Below are 16,463 nucleotides of genomic sequence, written 5' to 3'. Positions count from 1 at the left end.
AGGGGCCAGTTCAGGGCTCTGTTCTGCAGCAAGAAGCTTCCATCCTTGAGACACAGGTCCCTGCCTGGATCACAGGTGTATACGATTGTCAGGGTGAACTCTGACATCTCTTCTCACCCTCACGCCATTATTAATTCTTCTGAACAACATGTACACAGATCCCTGAAAGTTGCCACCCAGATTGACAGGGTTGTTAAGGCAGCATACAGTGTTTTGGCCTTTATTAATAGAGGGATTGAGTTCCGGAACCAGGAGGTTATGCTGCAGCTGTACAAAGCTCTGGTACGGCCACACTTGGAGTATTGTGTATAGTTCTAGTCACCGCATTATAAGAAGGATGTGGAAGCTTTGGAAAGGGTGCAGAGGAGATTTATTAGGATATTGCCTGGTATGGAGGGAAGGTCTTACGAGGAAAGGCTGAGGGCTTTGAGGCTGTTCTCGTTAGAGAGAAGAAGGTTGAGAGGTGACTTAATAAAGACATACAAGATAATCAGAGAGTTAGATAGGGTGGACAGGGAGAGCCTTTTTCCAAGTATGGGGACGGCAAACACGAGGGGACACAACTTTAAAGTGAGGGGAGATAGGTATAAGACAGATGTCAGTGGTAGTTTCTTTACTCAGAGAGTAGTAAGGGTATGGAATGCTTTGCCTGCATTGGTGGTAGATTCACCAAGTTTAAGTGCATTTAAGTCGTCATTGGACAGGCAAATGGACGTACAAAAAAATAGTGTAGGTGGGATGGGCTTCAGATCAGTATGACAGGGCGGCGCAACATCGAGGGAGTAGTGCCTCAGACAAGCTCACTATACATGTATGAGAGCACACCGAGTGTGTGATAGCATGTCTGGGTGCGATCGAACCTGCATGTGTGACAGCGCGCCATGTGTGTGAGAGAGCACAGTGTGTGCACGTGAGCATGCATGCACAATTTTGTGCGTATGTGTGTGTGTGTGGGGTGTGCATGTGTGTGCAGTCAGAGGGCCGAAGGGCCTGTACTGCACTGTAATGTTCTATGTTCTATAACTATGCTCAGCTAATAAAGTAAGTTAGACACATAGAACTTAGAACATTACAGCGCAGTACAGGGCCTTTATGGAACTGCTTGGCTCATAAAGGACATTAGATTAATACAACCCAGACTTTGACAGCGCAATACATGCCTTTTTATGGAACCGCTGCCTCACAGCGTCAGAGGCCCAGGTTCAATTCCCACCTCAGGCGACTGACTGTGTGGAGTTTGCACGTTCTCCCAGTGTCTGCGTGGGTTTCCTCCGGGTGCTCCGGTTTCCTCCCACAGTCCAAAAATGTGCAGGTCAGGTGAATTGGCCATGCTAAATTGGCCATAGTGTTAGGTGAAGGGGTAAATGTAGGGGAATGGTCTGGGTGGGTGCACTTCAGCGGGTCAGTGTGGACTTGTTGGGCCAAAGGGCCTGTTTCCACACTGCAAGTAATCTAATCTAACCTAATCTAATGAAACATTCTGGGGTAAAAGAATAACCTATATCTCTAGTAAAGGTAATTGTAACTTTATTGGTTCAGTGACAGGTTTACCAGTCCCCTTTATAATTTATGTGTGATCTTGGGAACCTACAGGAACAATTTAAATCTCTCCTGTTTGTACACCAACCTCAGGAGAGGTTTTTTCTGATAGCCTACCTGAAGGACATCCCTGAGCTCAAGCTATCAGAACCCTGATAAAGGGCTTATGCCCAAAACATCAACCCCCTGCTCCTCGGATACTGCCTGACTTGCTGTGCTTTTTCAGTGCCATACTTTTCAGCTCTGATCTCCAGCATCTACAGTCCTCACTTCCTTCAGAACCCTGGGTCTGACTAACTTCCATCACCATCCCAGAAACACATTCAGATTCGCATTTTGAACTGGACCTAATGTTGATTTTCACTTTGAATTTGTTTCCCAGTTTTTCAGCTTGACAACACTTCAAATTGGATTCCTAAAGTAAAATGTTTCAGCTGTAAAACCCATGAATTGTAACATTAGATTTTCACAATAATCACCACCTTTCAGGTCCTGCATACCTTTCTGTGCAATTCATCTTCCTGCCTTACAGCTCTACCCTCAGACACAATGCTGCCTCCTCCAAGTAATCTCACATTAGATATAGGAAGTGCAGCTTTCTTTTCCTTTGCTCTGATACTAATACAGCTTCTGACATTGTTCCCCTAGGCCTGCCCAATCTTTCATGTTTATCAATCTTTTGATTTCTTAATTTTTTTTCCTCATTCTATCCCTATGCTGCTGCTCTATACAAATACAATTAGGACCTGCCTGTTCTGATTACTGTCACTCACCAGCTCTATTTGATGCTGCAATAAATTCTTGACATCCCCTTACAATGGTACCTAGCCCACATCTTCAATAAAGTATAGAGAAAGAGAGAGAGAAACAGATAGAGAGAGAAACAGAGAAAGAAAGAGGAAGTGCTCTCTGATGTTGTTCCACTCATTAGTCTGGGGAGAATTGGCGGAGTATATATGGAAAAATGTGTTCTCACGGGCAGATGGGTCAGAAACCAGGCTACAAAGATTGAGGAAAATTGGTGAAAGATTCAGGGGAGGGAAAGCGAAAAGGTGTTTTTTTATTTCACAGCAAGTTATTATTACCTAGAATGCACTGCCTGAAAGATTGGTGGAAGCAGATCCAATTCAGAAGATTACTGCATAGCTCAATAAAAGCTCAATCGAAACAGTAGGCAAACATGGACAGTGCCTGGGAGACCATCAACTCAGTGAGAGACTCTCTTTGACAGCCCAAAAGTTGTTATGTTCGAGAGCAAGGAGTTGACCCTAAGTGTTGCAGACTGGCACATTCCAAGGTCCAGGACTATGTGCTGAGGGACATACTAAAGCTTGGGGCAGCTGCTGCCAAGACACAGTGGGGAAAGGCCACTATCTGAGGTTGACCTGCTGAAGGTTAATGCATTCAGTTATTGGACCCTCCTCATGTTTCAATGCAATATATAAAATATAATCTCATATGTGTTAGAGGGGCTTTTGGTTCGTTGAGATAGTCAGATTCAAGTTTGACTTTGACTTTGTTTACTTGATATGCTGCTGTACAAAACTGAACTGTATTTGTGACAATGTATACAAAGAGATTTTTTTATGAATAAAGTATATTGTTGAAATTAAAAAAGAACAGGTAAATAAAGGTAATTGAGAAGCTCTTAGAAAGAGCATGCAAAGCCACAGGACAGAGCTGCATGCTGTAGGATTCTACGAAAATTCGAACAGATCTGGGTTTAATGTCTTAGCTAGAAGATGAAGACCCGTCAAATGGTACTGATAGATCAGAGATGTGCAGAGTGCTAAATAGATAATATCTTATTTTTTTTTAAAAAGACACTTGCCATTTTAAGATACAATAAGAAATGAAAATTGTCTCCTTACCCAGACAGGAACTGCACACCTATTTCCGATGCCTCCTCTGACTGTGCGATTGAGAAGATGTGAGCAAATGTGTCATCAAACCAGCGTTTCTGACGTTCAATTGGTGTCTCTGATTTGAAACAGATAGGAGACGTGTAAAAATAAGAAGCAGTAAAAACCAAGCCATTTTAAAATCACAAGCAGACATCCATATCCATTAATGCACAGAAAGGTAACAAAATTTAACTATCACCGACATAAGCCTTCCAAGGTGTTCACAAAAATATTCAAGTTATACAAAGAGTCCCATTTTCATACACCATTTCAGTTTAGCTAAAATAAAGAGACAGGCTGCCGCTGCAGAAACTTCTTTTTTTAATTTGCACTCATCAGGACTGAAGCAAGAATGCCAAATTTCAAAGGGAACACTAATCTATACAATATGAGAAAAAGTGTGTAGGCTGATTGGCAGGTGGACTTTGCTTGGTCATGGCATTGCCATGGAAACTGCTCCAAGGAACAGATAAGCCCCAAGGAGACAGAAAGGACGGCAGCTGCTGGAGTCAGAGGCAACAGATGTGAATTTGGAAGTGTACAGATGGGTCAGACACCATCCGAGGAATAGGAAAGTCTACAGGGCTCCCCTCCCCCTCCCCAGTCCTGACAAAGGGTTTCAGCCTGAAACGCTGACATTCCTGCTCCTCGGATGCTGTCAGACCTGCTGTGCTTTTCCAGTATCACATTTATTGTCTCAGCTTTCCCCCAAGTTTCTGTTTAATTAAAAGGCTGCGATGCCAAGACAGGGGAAAGGAGGGCAGGGCTGATGGTGGCACAGTGGTGGTGACAAAGGGAGCGTTACTGGTGGTGAAGGGGAGCATTCCCTTGGCCCTTTGCCCTCACCATTTGTTTCACTCACTCCTCCTCCCCCTTCGTCCACAGCCTAAAAACCACCAATTTCCAGTTTCTTTCAGTTCTGAAGATGAGTTATATCGGACTTGATACATTAAATTTTGTTTTTCTCTCCACAGATACCTCTAGACCTGCTGAGTTTCTCTAGCATTTTCAATTTTTATTCCAGAGTTCCACTATCTGTTGTGGAGAAGTTTTAGTTGTGATAACGGGAGGAGAAAGGGAGGACTGTAGATGCTGGAGATGAGAGTCGACAAGTGTGGTGCTGGGGAAGCACAGCCGGTCAGGCAGCGTCTGAGGGACAGGAGAATCGACATTTTGGGCATAAGCCCCTCAACAGGCCACATTCCTGACTCGCAGTGCTTTCCCATACCTTCTGACTTACTTGTGATAACCTTGATCATATAGCTCTTGCCCTCTGTAGCTTGTCCTGTCTTGCTGCTGAAATGCTCTTTCTTGCTTCTCCAGATTCGACTAATCCAATTCTCTCTTGGCTACTTTCTCATTTACTAACTAATTTCAGTTTATGTAATCTTCTACTGTCCATATCCTAACACACACTGAGATCCCTTCACTTGTATGCTTGCTGACCACAACAGCTCTTAGTTCCAGCAAGATCTCTCATTTTAACAGCCCAAACCTGGCTTCTAATCTATCTTTGGTCATATCCTCCCTGTCCCTGTAACTTCCTTTAGCCATGGAACCATCATACCTCCCAGTGCTCCAACTGTTCTGGCCTTTTATTGGAATTAGAGTGTATATTCTTGTTGCACCCTCTTCTCTTTAATATTATGCTGCCTGGAAACTAAGGTTGAAAATTCCTTCCCTAAACATCTTTCCTTCTTTGAGGTATTCTTTAAAACCTACCTCAGCACAAGTGGCCTCCTACACTGTAGCTCACTAGTTCATAGAATAATAGATTCCCTACAGTATGGAGACAGGCCATTCGGTCCATTGAGTCTACACGGACCCTTCGAAGAGCACACCACCCAGACCATCCCATCCTACATTTGCCATGGCTGATCCATCTAATCTGCATATCCCTCGACATTCCAGGGCAATCGACCTAACCTGCACTTCTTCGGACTGTCGGAGGAAACTGGAGTAAACCCATGCAGACACGGGGAGAGCATGTAAACTCTACATAGTCAGTCAGCTGAGAGGGGAATTGAACCGGGTCCCTGGTACTGTGAGGCAGTAGTGCAAACCACCAAGTCACTGTCAATTATATCGGATTTTTTTCTTTTTTAACTGACTCGAGATGATTTTCATGTGCAAGATGCTATTTGGTCTTTATCACGTAGTGGTATGGTGGAAGCCTGCTATTACATGTGACCACATCCCATATGCACTGCATCGCCTGAAAAGCACTTTCAGAAATGTGCCGGTCACTATATAAATGCAGGCTCTTAATCCCAAAATTGCAAATCGTTGCAAGGTCATTTGGTTTATTCCAGGAATGTAACACATGGTCTGACTCTTGCTGCTGTTTCCTCGCCTTTAAATCAAACCAAATGTGGGGCGAGTTCATTCGCTGCTGACTCACCTCGGGAGAAGTGTGGGCTGAGGATTCCTGCAGCAACATCACTAGTTGTGTAAGGGGAGAACTTCTCTGCGATCACAGTAACAGAGCAATCTGGAATAGACTCTGCTATGCACACAGCAGTAGACAGCCCCACTACACCGGCTCCAATCACAGCAACTCGCATCTTGTCCATGGTCTGAAAGCAGAAAGAAAGGGTTAGAAATAACATCCTTAATTAACCCCAACAACGGGATTTCCAACCCCAATAAAGCAGCTGCTGTCAAATTCTGCTTTGGAGCAATAAAGCCAATTGACAGATGTTGGGTATATGAATAGGAAAGGGTTTGGAGGGATATGGGCCGGGTGCTGGCAGGTGGGACTAGATTGGGTTGGGAATCTGGTCTGCATGGACGAGTTGGACCGAAGGGTCTGTTTCCTTGCTGTACATCTCTATGACTCTATGACTAAATGTGGTTTCTGCTGGGTAAGGTCAGAGTTCTGACTTTGCAGCAAAACACTGTCTGTCTTTAGGTTAGTTACAGGGAGCTTTCTTAATTCACTCACAACATCTGGGCATTGCTGGCAACAGCAACCTTTTTTTCCACACCTCCTAATTTCCCTTGAGAAACCGATGGTGAGCTGATAGGGAGCTGGATAAGTGTTGATGACTGTAGCAGGAAGCTGAGCTAGGGAGACCCCCAGCACAGCTCTGCATGAAGAGAAGACACAGTCAGTAAGGAAGCAAGGTCAGAGTTGGAGGGAAGCTTCATGTAAGTGGGGGGGCAGCAGCAGAGTGAGTCCATTTGGGAATTGGGTGCTTTTGAAGAGATACTTTAAGTGCGGTTTAAGTAGAGTGCTGAGAGAGGAGGTGGGTTTTTAATGCTACACGTTTTTTTAAAGCACAGCCTCCAGCATTTGTTGTCCAATTCTACACAACAAAAGGGGCAGATAAATCAGTCACGGGTTTTATTAGAAACTCAGTTTAAACAATATTGTAAGTATTGCCTTGTCTGATCAGTATTGTAAAGCTTACTGGCAGCGCCGGTATTTAGGGAAGTCAAGGCTATTTTAATTATAAATTAGTTAATTGCTGATTCATTAGCACACGCACACACATTAGGGATGGTAGGGGAGTGAAGTACTGTCACGTGTCAGCTTTGGGATGCTTGCAGGAAGTGATGTAGCTGCTGGAGCTCAAAACTTGGTTTGTGTCAAGGTTCATCCCAAGCAGTTCCACGATGCAGGCTCTATGTTCTGTTCGCTGGGACACACACCAAGATAAACATTGACTGCACCTGGAGGAGAGAGAGACTCTCTTTGGTCCACCCGAAACTTGTTTGTCTTCCAGAACAAGGAGTTGACCCTTCCCGAGTGTTGCAGACCAGGACATACCAAGACCCAGGACTACGTGCTGAGGGACTCAGTAAAGTTTGGGGCAGCTGCCGCCAAGGCACAGTGGGGAAAGACCACTGTCCGAGGTTGACCTGATGAAGATAAATGGGGGTCCGTTCAGTTTTCTGACTCTCCCAATGCCTCAAAAATTTGTAAATATTAGTACTATACGTGTAAGACAGGTCTTTGGTATTTTGGATTAGTGGTGCTGGAAAAGCACAGCAGTTCATGCAGCATCCGAGGAGCAGTAAAATCGATGTTTTGGGCAAAAGCCCTTCATCAGGAATACAGGCAGAGTGCCCGAAGGGTGGAGAGATAAAATGAGAGGAGGGTGGGGTGGGGAGAAAGTAGCATAGAGTACAATAGGTGAATGGGGGTGGGGATGGAGGTGATAGGTCAGAGAGGAGGGTGGAGTGGATAGGTGGAAAAGGAGATAGGCAGGTAGGACAGGTCATGGGGACAGTGCTGAGCTGGAGGTTTGGAACTGGGGTGAGGTGGAGGAAGGGGAAATGAGGAAACTGTTGAAGTCCACATTGATGCCCTGGGGTTGAAGTGTTCCGAGGTAGAAGATGAGGCGTTCTTCCTCCAGGCGTTGGGTGGTGAGGGAGCGGTGGTGAAGGAGGCCCAGGACCTCCATGTCCTCAGCAGAGTGGGAGGGGGAGTTGAAATGTTGGGCCACAGGGCGGTGGGGTTGATTGGTGCGGGTGTCCCAGAGATGTTCCCTAAAGCGCTCTGCTAGGAGGCATCCAGTCTCCCCAATGTAAAGGAGACCGCACCGGGAGCAACAAATACAATAAATGATATTGGTGAATGTGCAGGTAAGACTTTGATGGATGTGGAAGGCTCCTTTAGGGCCTTGGATGGAGGTGAGGGAGGAGGTGTGGGTGCAGGTTTTACAATTCCTGTGGTGGCAGGGGAAGATGCCAGGATGGGACGGTGGGCTGTTGGGGGGGGGGGGTGGACTTGACCAGGTAGTCACAGAGGGAACAATCTTTGCGGAAGGCGGAAAGGGGTGGGGAGGGAAATATATCCCTGGTGGTGGGGTCCGTTTGGAGGTGGCGGAAATGTCGGCGGATGATTTGGTTTATGCAAAGGTTGGTAGGGTGGAAGGTGAGCACCAGGGGGGTTCTGTCCTTGTTGCGGTTGGAGGGGTGGGGTCTGAGGGCAGAGGTACGGCTTGTGGACGAGATGCGTTGGAGGGCATCTTTAACCACGTGGGAAGGGAAATTGCGGTCCCTAAAGAAGGAGGCCATCTGGTATTTTGGTATTTTGGATAAAATCAAAGTCCAATGATTTGTTTATTTTCTTGATATGCGCCTGTACAGAACCAAACTGCTTTTGTGACAAGACATATTTTTGAAATTAATCAGGAAGTGGTCAGCACATAGTGTCCTCGAGACCCTGAGGGAGAAGGAGAGGGCGGATCCTGTCACATGGTTCCCTCAACAGACCGTCAAAGTCATTTGGCAGAACGCCTCATTACCAGAACTTTCCAACAAGCACCAAGACAGCGCTCAGCGGGTGGTGAGAAGGGCACTACCTGTGAGATCCTTCATGTACACCTGGACTCTGTGCACCACTGCACACTGCCCTCGAAGCAGCTGCGAGGGGATAGAGACTGTCACCCATCTCCTGCTGGGATAGGCCTTTCCAAAGGAAGACTGAACAGGGATGTAGCGAGTTTGGTTGAGGTTCACCCCGAGCAGCTCCGTGACGCAGGACTCTGTGCTCTACGGTCTGTTACCCGGGACGCACACCAAGACGAACAGCGACTGTACCTGGAGGACCATCAACTCAGTGAACGACACTCTTTGATCTGCCCGAACGTTGTTGATCTTCCAGAGCAAGGAGTTGATCCTACCCTCTAGTGTTGCAGACTGACACATTCCAAGGCCCAGGACTACTCGCTGAGGTACACACTAAAGCTCAGGGCAGCTGCCGCCATGGCAGTGGGGAAGGACCACTGTCTGAGGTCTTTCTGCTGAAGGTAATCAGACTCTCCCAATGCCTCAAATATATGTAAATGTAATCTTGTAAAGGTAAGAGATGCCTTTGGTTTGTTTGCTGGATAGAATCAAACTTTGATGTTTGTTTCCTCATATGCTACAGTACAGAACAGAATTGCTTCAGCGACTAGCTATGCATATGAAGATATTTTTAAGAATAAAATACATTAATGAAATTTTTTTAAAAAAACTTTGGCTCAGAATTATTGATGCTGAGCTGCAGACACTAGGGAGGAAGAAAGCTTGACAGCAAGTGAGGTAAGAGAAGGGGACCCAGAGGGCAGGAGCAGCCTCTACAAGTGCTAAAATGTTTGGGATTTTGTTTTGAAGAGCGTGGGGGCTGCAGCATGGCATCAGCTCACTGACCATGGCACCCTATTCCTGATGAAGGGCTTTTGCCCGAAACGTCGATTTCGCTGCTCGTTGGATGCTGCCTGAACTGCTGTGCTCTTCCAGCACCACTAATCCAATATTTGGTTTTCAGCATCTGCAGTCATTGTTTTTACCCTGGTACAGGAAGCCATTCAAGAACAAATGTATTGATGAAGTTGGGACAGGATCATGTAGGCGTTATCAAACAGAATGAGTTCAGGGGCTGTGTCATCTGCCTTATCTGGTTACTACCCAGGCTACACAAAAATTAGCACAAGGCAGGTCAGATTAGAGAGGTGAGTGAGCATCTCAAAGGCTGATGTGGGAGAAGTGTATCTGCTGGTGGGGAATTGGCAACTGTACTGGGAAGAGTGGGGTCTGTACCATCATGACAGTCTCTGCCTGAATTGAGCTTAAATTATGTTCGTCCAAACTAAATAATGGAAAGTGAGAGTCAGAGAAATGGAGGAAGAGACAAAGAGGCTGAGACAAGACCAACAGTCAAGACAAAGATAACAAAAGGAAGGAAAGGCTCCACATCTCAATGCATGTAGCACTCACAACAAAGTAACTGAATTGATACTGTGCACTATGTGAATAAATATCATCTGATAACTATTAGAGAGATGTGACTACAGGATGACAAGGACTAAGTTCTGAACAATGAGGTGTGAATGACATTCGAGAAGCTGCTCAGTAAAGACGGAGGGGTGGCATACCTAATCAAAGATGGTATTGGCTCAATAGTTATACAGGACCTTGGTTCAGTTGGTCGGGGCGTAAGATTGGTTTGGGTGGAGATCAGGAATACTAGGGGAAAACAGTCATTTGTGGGAATGATCCACAAGCCTTCTAACAGTAACCACAACATAGGACAAAGTATACAAGAGAAATATTGGGTGCCTATGATTAGGAGGCCACAATAATCATGGAGGATTTTAATCTACAAATAAATTGGAAGAATCAGACTGGGAATAGTGACCTCAAGGGGATTTACTGACTGATTTAGGTAGAGCAGCACATTCTGGAATTGACCAGGGAGCAGACTTGAACAGGCATTGGGTATCACACCTTCTGGATGAAGGAACTGAGGGCATTGTCACTAGGTTTGCAGGTGCCACAAAGATAGGTGGAGGGACAGGTATGTGTTAAGGAAGTGCAGAGGCTGCAGAAGGACAGCTAGGAGAGTAAACAAAGAAGTGGCAGATAGAATACAACGTGGGAAAGTGTGAGGTTATATGCTGTGGTAGGAAGGTCAGAGGTGTAAACTATTTCCTAAATGGGGAAAGGCTTCAGAAATCTGAAGCACAAAGGGACTTGAGAGTCCTAGTTCAGGATTTCCTTAAGGTTAACATGCAGGTTGTGTTGGCAGTTAGGAAAGCAAATGCAATGTTAGCATTCATTTCAAGAGGGCAAGAATACAGAGCAGAGGTATACAAAATGAGTATAAAACTTTGGTCCGACCACATTTAGAACATTGTGAGCAGCTCTGGGCCCTGTATCTAAGGAACGATGTACTGACCCTGGAGGGGATCCAGCAAAAGTTGACAAGAATGATCCCGGGGATGAAGGGCTTGTCATAGGAGGAGCAGTTAAGGACTCTGGGCCTCTACTCAATGGAGTTTAGAAGAATGATGGGGGATCTCATTGAAATTTATAGAATACTGAGAGGCCTGGATCGAGGGGATATGGAGAAGATGTTCCCACCAATAGGACAGATTAGGAACCGAGGGCACAGCCTCGGAGTGAAGGGACGACCCTTTCGAACTGCGGTGGTGAATGAGCCCAGTGCAGAGTGAGCCCAATCCTTCCGCATTGACAAGGTGGTCCTAGCACCAGCTCTTGGCTGCTGCGGTGGAGACAAGTCTGGGTTCCTGGCAGCATCTGCGTCCACCATGAAGGTTGCGGTAGAAGTGTGTTTGGGCCCAGTATGAGACCTGGCAGCATTGGCAGCGGTGAGGTGAGTCCGACGAAGATTCATGGTGGTGGCATAGTTGGGTTTGGGCTGGTGTGGCTAACGATGCCTACTAGGTACGTCTGCATTGGTGAGGACTAGCAAGGGCCCTAGTGATGAGAGTGTAGGTGGAGGTGAGATGGCACTGAAGAGTGGCGATTGCTGAGCCAGTGGTGGTGGCATGGCCAAGGGGACATGGGCTTAGCCACCAGGTGCATGGACAATAATGGGGCAATTAAGTAATGGGGCAATTAAGGGAAGGACTGTAAAGTTGAGCACCCGTCGCCTCCGCCTCCGAGCTTACTTTCACAATCAGGACTCCCGCCCACCTTCCAAGGACCCCTTCGCCCACCTCCAACACACTGCATCCACCTGGACACCCCACGCTGGCCTATTACCTGCCCTCGACCTCTTCATTTCCAACTGCCGCCGGGACATTAACCGCCTCAACCTGTTGACCCCCCTCCCCCACTCCAACCTCTCACCCTCACAATGCGCAGCCCTCCAATCCCTCTGCTCTAATCCCAACCTCACCATCAAGCCAGCGGATAAAGGGGGCGCAGTGGTAGTCTGGCGCACTGACCTCTACACCGCTGAAGCCAAACGCCAACTTGAGGACACCTCTTCCTACTGCTCCCTCGACCATGACCCCACCCCCCATCACCAAACCATCATCTCCCAGACCATAGAGAACCTCATCACCTCAGGAGATCTCCCACCCACAGCTTCCAACCTCATAGTCCGGGAACCCTGCACTGCCCGGTTCTACCTCCTTCCCAAGATCCACAAGCCTGACCACCCTGGCCGACCCATTGTCTCAGCATGCTCCTGCCCCACTGAACTCATCTCTACCTACCTCGACACTGTCCTATCCCCCCTAGTCCAGGAACTCCCCACATATGTTCGAGACACCACCCACGCCCTCCACCTCCTCCAAGACTTCCGTTTCCCCGGCCCCCAACGCCTCATCTTCACCATGGATATCCAATCCCTCTACACCTCCATCCGCCATGACCAAGGCCTCCAAGCCCTCCGTTCTTTCCTCTCCAGACGTCCCCAACAGTACCCTTCCACTGACACTCTCATTCGTTTGGCTGAACTGGTCCTCACCCTTAACAATTTCTCCTTTGAATCCTCCCACTTCCTCCAGACCAAAGGCGTAGCCATGGGCACACGTATGGGCCCCAGCTATGCCTGTCTCTTTGTTGGCTATGTAGAACAGATGATCTTCCGTAATTACACCGGCACCACTCCCCACCTCTTCCTCCGCTACATTGATGACTGCATTGGCGCCATCTCGTGCTCCCGCGAGGAGGTTGAGCAATTCATCAACTTCACCAACACATTCCACCCTGACCTTAAATTTACCTGGACCATCTCTGACACCTCGCTCCCCTTCCTGGACCTCTCCATCTCCATTAGTGACGACCGACTTGACACTGACATTTTTTACAAACCCACCGACTCCCACAGCTACCTGGATTACACCTCTTCCCACCCTATCTCTTGCAAAAATGCCATCCCGTATTCCCAATTTCTCCGCCTCTGCCTTATCTGCTCCCAGGAGGACCAGTTCCACCATAGAACACACCAGATGGCCTCCTTCTTTAGAGACCGCAATTTCCCTTCCCACGTGGTTAAAGATGCCCTCCAATGCATCTCGTCCACATCCCGCACCTCTGCCCTCAAACCTCACCCCTCCAACCGTAACAAGGACAGAACGCCCCTGGTGCTCACCTTCCACCCTACAAACCTTCGCATAAACCAAATCATCTGCCGACATTTCCGCCACCTCCAAAAAGACCCCACCACCAGGGATATATTTCCCTCCCCACCCCTTTCCACCTTCCGCAAAGACCATTCCCTCCGCGACTACCTGGTCAGGTCCACACCCCCCTACAACCCACCCTCCCATCCTGGCACTTTCCCTTGTCACCGCAGGAACTGTAAAACCTGTGCCCACACCTCCTCCCTCACCTCTATCCAAGGCCCTAAAGGAGCCTTCCACATCCATCAAAGTTCTACCTGCACATCCACTAATATCATTTATTGTATCCGTTGCTCCCGATGTGGTCTCCTCTACATTGGGGAGACTGGGCGCCTCCTAGCAGAGCGCTTTAGGGAACATCTCCGAGATACCCGCACCAATCAACCAAACCGCCCCGTGGCCCAACATTTCAACTCCCCCTCCCACTCTGCCAAGGAAATGGAGGTCCTGGGCCTCCTTCACCGCCGCTCCCTCACCACCAGACGCCTGGAGGAAGAACGCCTCATCTTCCGCCTCAGAACACTTCAACCCCAGGGCATCAATGTGGACTTCAACAGCTTCCTCATTTCCCCTTCCCCCACCTCATCCTAGTTTCAAACTTCCAGCTCAGCACTGTCCCCATGACTTGTCCGGACTTGTCCTAACTGCCTATCTCCTTTTCCACCTATCCACTCCACCCTCTCCTCCTTGACCTATCACCTTCATCTCCTCCCCCACTCACCCATTGTACTCTTTGCTACTCTCTCCCCACCCCCACCCTCCTCTTGCTTATCTCTCCATGCTTCAGGGTCACTGCCTTTATTCCTGATGAAGGGCTTTTGCCTGAAACGTCAATTTCGCTGCTCGTTGGATGCTGCCTGAACTGCTGTGCTCTTCCAGCACCACTAATCCTGTAAAGTTGAGCACTGTTTCTTTATTGTTCTGCTTTTGTGTTCTATGTTTTGGTTCATATTTCTGTATTTTAATGCGGCGCCAGAGTGGTGACATTGGACAACACTTTTCACTGTATTTTGTAGCAAACTTTACATGAAATAAACAGCTAGATGGTAGATTAAAAAAAAACAGAGACCAGGAGGAATGTCATCAGTCAGAGGGTGGTGAATCTGTGGAACACATAGACTCAAAAGCTGTCTGTGGCTAAGTCATTGCGTGTATTTAAGACAGGGATCGGTAGGGTTTGATTGGTAATAGGGGTTGAAGGTCATAGGGAGAAGGCAGGAAAGTAGGGTTGAGAAACATACCTGCCATGATTGAATGGGTCTTGCAGATGCAATGGGTAAGTGGCCTAATTCTACCCCTGTGTCTTATGGTCATAATATTATCATCAGTCCAAAAGTGAAGCTTCAAACATTACTCATCTATGCAAACTGCAACTCGCCAAAACTACCTCCTTTAGATATGGAGATTGAAATCTGCATGTTGCTACAATGTGTACTCAGCCATATGTTGTATATCTCAAATACTGAGAGCAGTTCAGGTCGCATACATAAGGAACATATAATCTCATTGGAGGTGCTTCAGAGAAGGTTCACTTGGATGATCCCAGGTATGGAGAGATTGTTTCCTGAGCAAAGATTAAACAGATTGGGACTCGAGTCACCGGCGTTTAGAAGAATGAGAGGTGATCTCACTGAAACATGTAGGATTCTTAAAGGGCTTGACAGCGTAAATGCTGAGAGGATGTTTCCCCCCATGGGGGAGTCCAGGACCAGAGGGCATCCTCTCAGAATAAAGGGACGCCAATTTAAGACTGAAATGAGGAGCAATTTCTTTTCTCAGAGTCTTTGGAACTCCTTGCCACAGAGAGCTGAGGGGGCAGAGTCCTTATGTATATTTAAGGCCGAGATGGATTATTGAAGTGGAAAATCAAGGATTATGGAGAAAGGGAGGGAAAGTGGACATGAGAAATGTTGGATCAGCCATGATCCTATTGAATGGCAAAGAGGGCTCGAGGAGCTGAATGCCCTACTCCTCTTCTTATTTCTTATGGTCTCATTGATTGTTAAATACATAACCATAGCAACTGAAAGAGATCATTCAATCCCTGGCTCTGATATCTAAAGGGATCACTGACCAGTCCCTCAATTCCAGTTTCCACTTTGATTTCATGTATCTCAGTACCACATACTAATAATACTCTAACATTCCCGAAACCTGTTACTCATAAATGTATAGAGTCTGCTGTACTTTCTTATTTTGAATTCATGTTTTCTTTCAGTCCTTGCTAAGCTGTTCTCATGATTTGTAAAAGAACAATCATTTGGCATAACAAATATTTCATCATCTTAAAAAAAAAATCTGGCTTTCGTTGTTACTTGTGCTGAAGTTAGCTGAATACGATACAGAGTAGGTGGGTGAGTGAATAGGACAGAATTCAGGATGATTGAACCTTAAGGGATGCATTTAAAAAGGCAGCTACAGTCAGAAAAATCCTTCTAAAAAAACATTTCAAGAAGAAAACAGGAACATCCTATCCCGTGTATAAATGTGTGCTGGTCAGCCCGGGGCACAAGGTAAGTCAGGTGGAAAAGATTCAAGATGTGCCTTCATTTTAAACTGAAAACAAGACAAGGGAAGAGATTCAAACAAGTTTCCGACTAATATCAGGAGGTTCTTCATACAAAGAACAATCTATAAGGTGAACTGACATCTGTTTAAGAATTAAGTGCTGCAAGGGGAAATATTTAACATCTTTCTGGGTTAATGATTTGAAACGGACCAATTAACCATCCTCGTCTGTAAATTGATCGAAAATCCTTATACAGTGGCTCAATATTTCACAATAACAAAAAGACTATCCAAAAACATACCGTCAAATGCCAGAAATGTGAAGTAGATAAAACATAGAACATGCTGAGAACAATTAACTGGCCAGGAACGCTTGTGGAGACCTAAGACCCTTAAAGGATTATAACAAAAATGTTTTTTTCTCCCACTTTCCACAAATGCCTGACCTCCTGAGTGCTTCCTGTATTCATCAATTAAACTATTCATTCATTATCATTCTTTAAGAATGGGCACATTGCCAAGATAGCAGATGGTGGAAGATACCCATGGAAACATTCAAGTAAAAGGCATCTCCTTAGGGAGAAAATGCTTAAACCAAAACAGAAAAAGAACGCTCAAAACATGAATGTTCAATACAGTT

At 46.5% G+C, this 16,463-nt stretch overlaps 1 protein-coding gene across 1 annotated transcript in view; it reads right to left on the bottom strand.

The window, feature by feature from the left end:
• Positions 1-16,463, bottom strand: part of LOC140458011 (D-aspartate oxidase-like) — a 36,344-nt gene that overhangs the window by 12,848 nt on the left and 7,033 nt on the right. Inside the window, 2 exon segments of the mRNA XM_072551968.1 lie at positions 3,411-3,519; positions 5,845-6,019. Of these exon segments, the coding sequence (XP_072408069.1) occupies positions 3,411-3,519; positions 5,845-6,019 (284 nt within the window).

The sequence above is a fragment of the Chiloscyllium punctatum genome, chromosome 3 (genome assembly GCF_047496795.1).
Source record: "Chiloscyllium punctatum isolate Juve2018m chromosome 3, sChiPun1.3, whole genome shotgun sequence".
NCBI lineage: Eukaryota > Metazoa > Chordata > Chondrichthyes > Orectolobiformes > Hemiscylliidae > Chiloscyllium > Chiloscyllium punctatum.
Note: the sequence above shows the minus strand (reverse complement) of the source record. Positions and strands in the feature narration are given on the sequence as shown.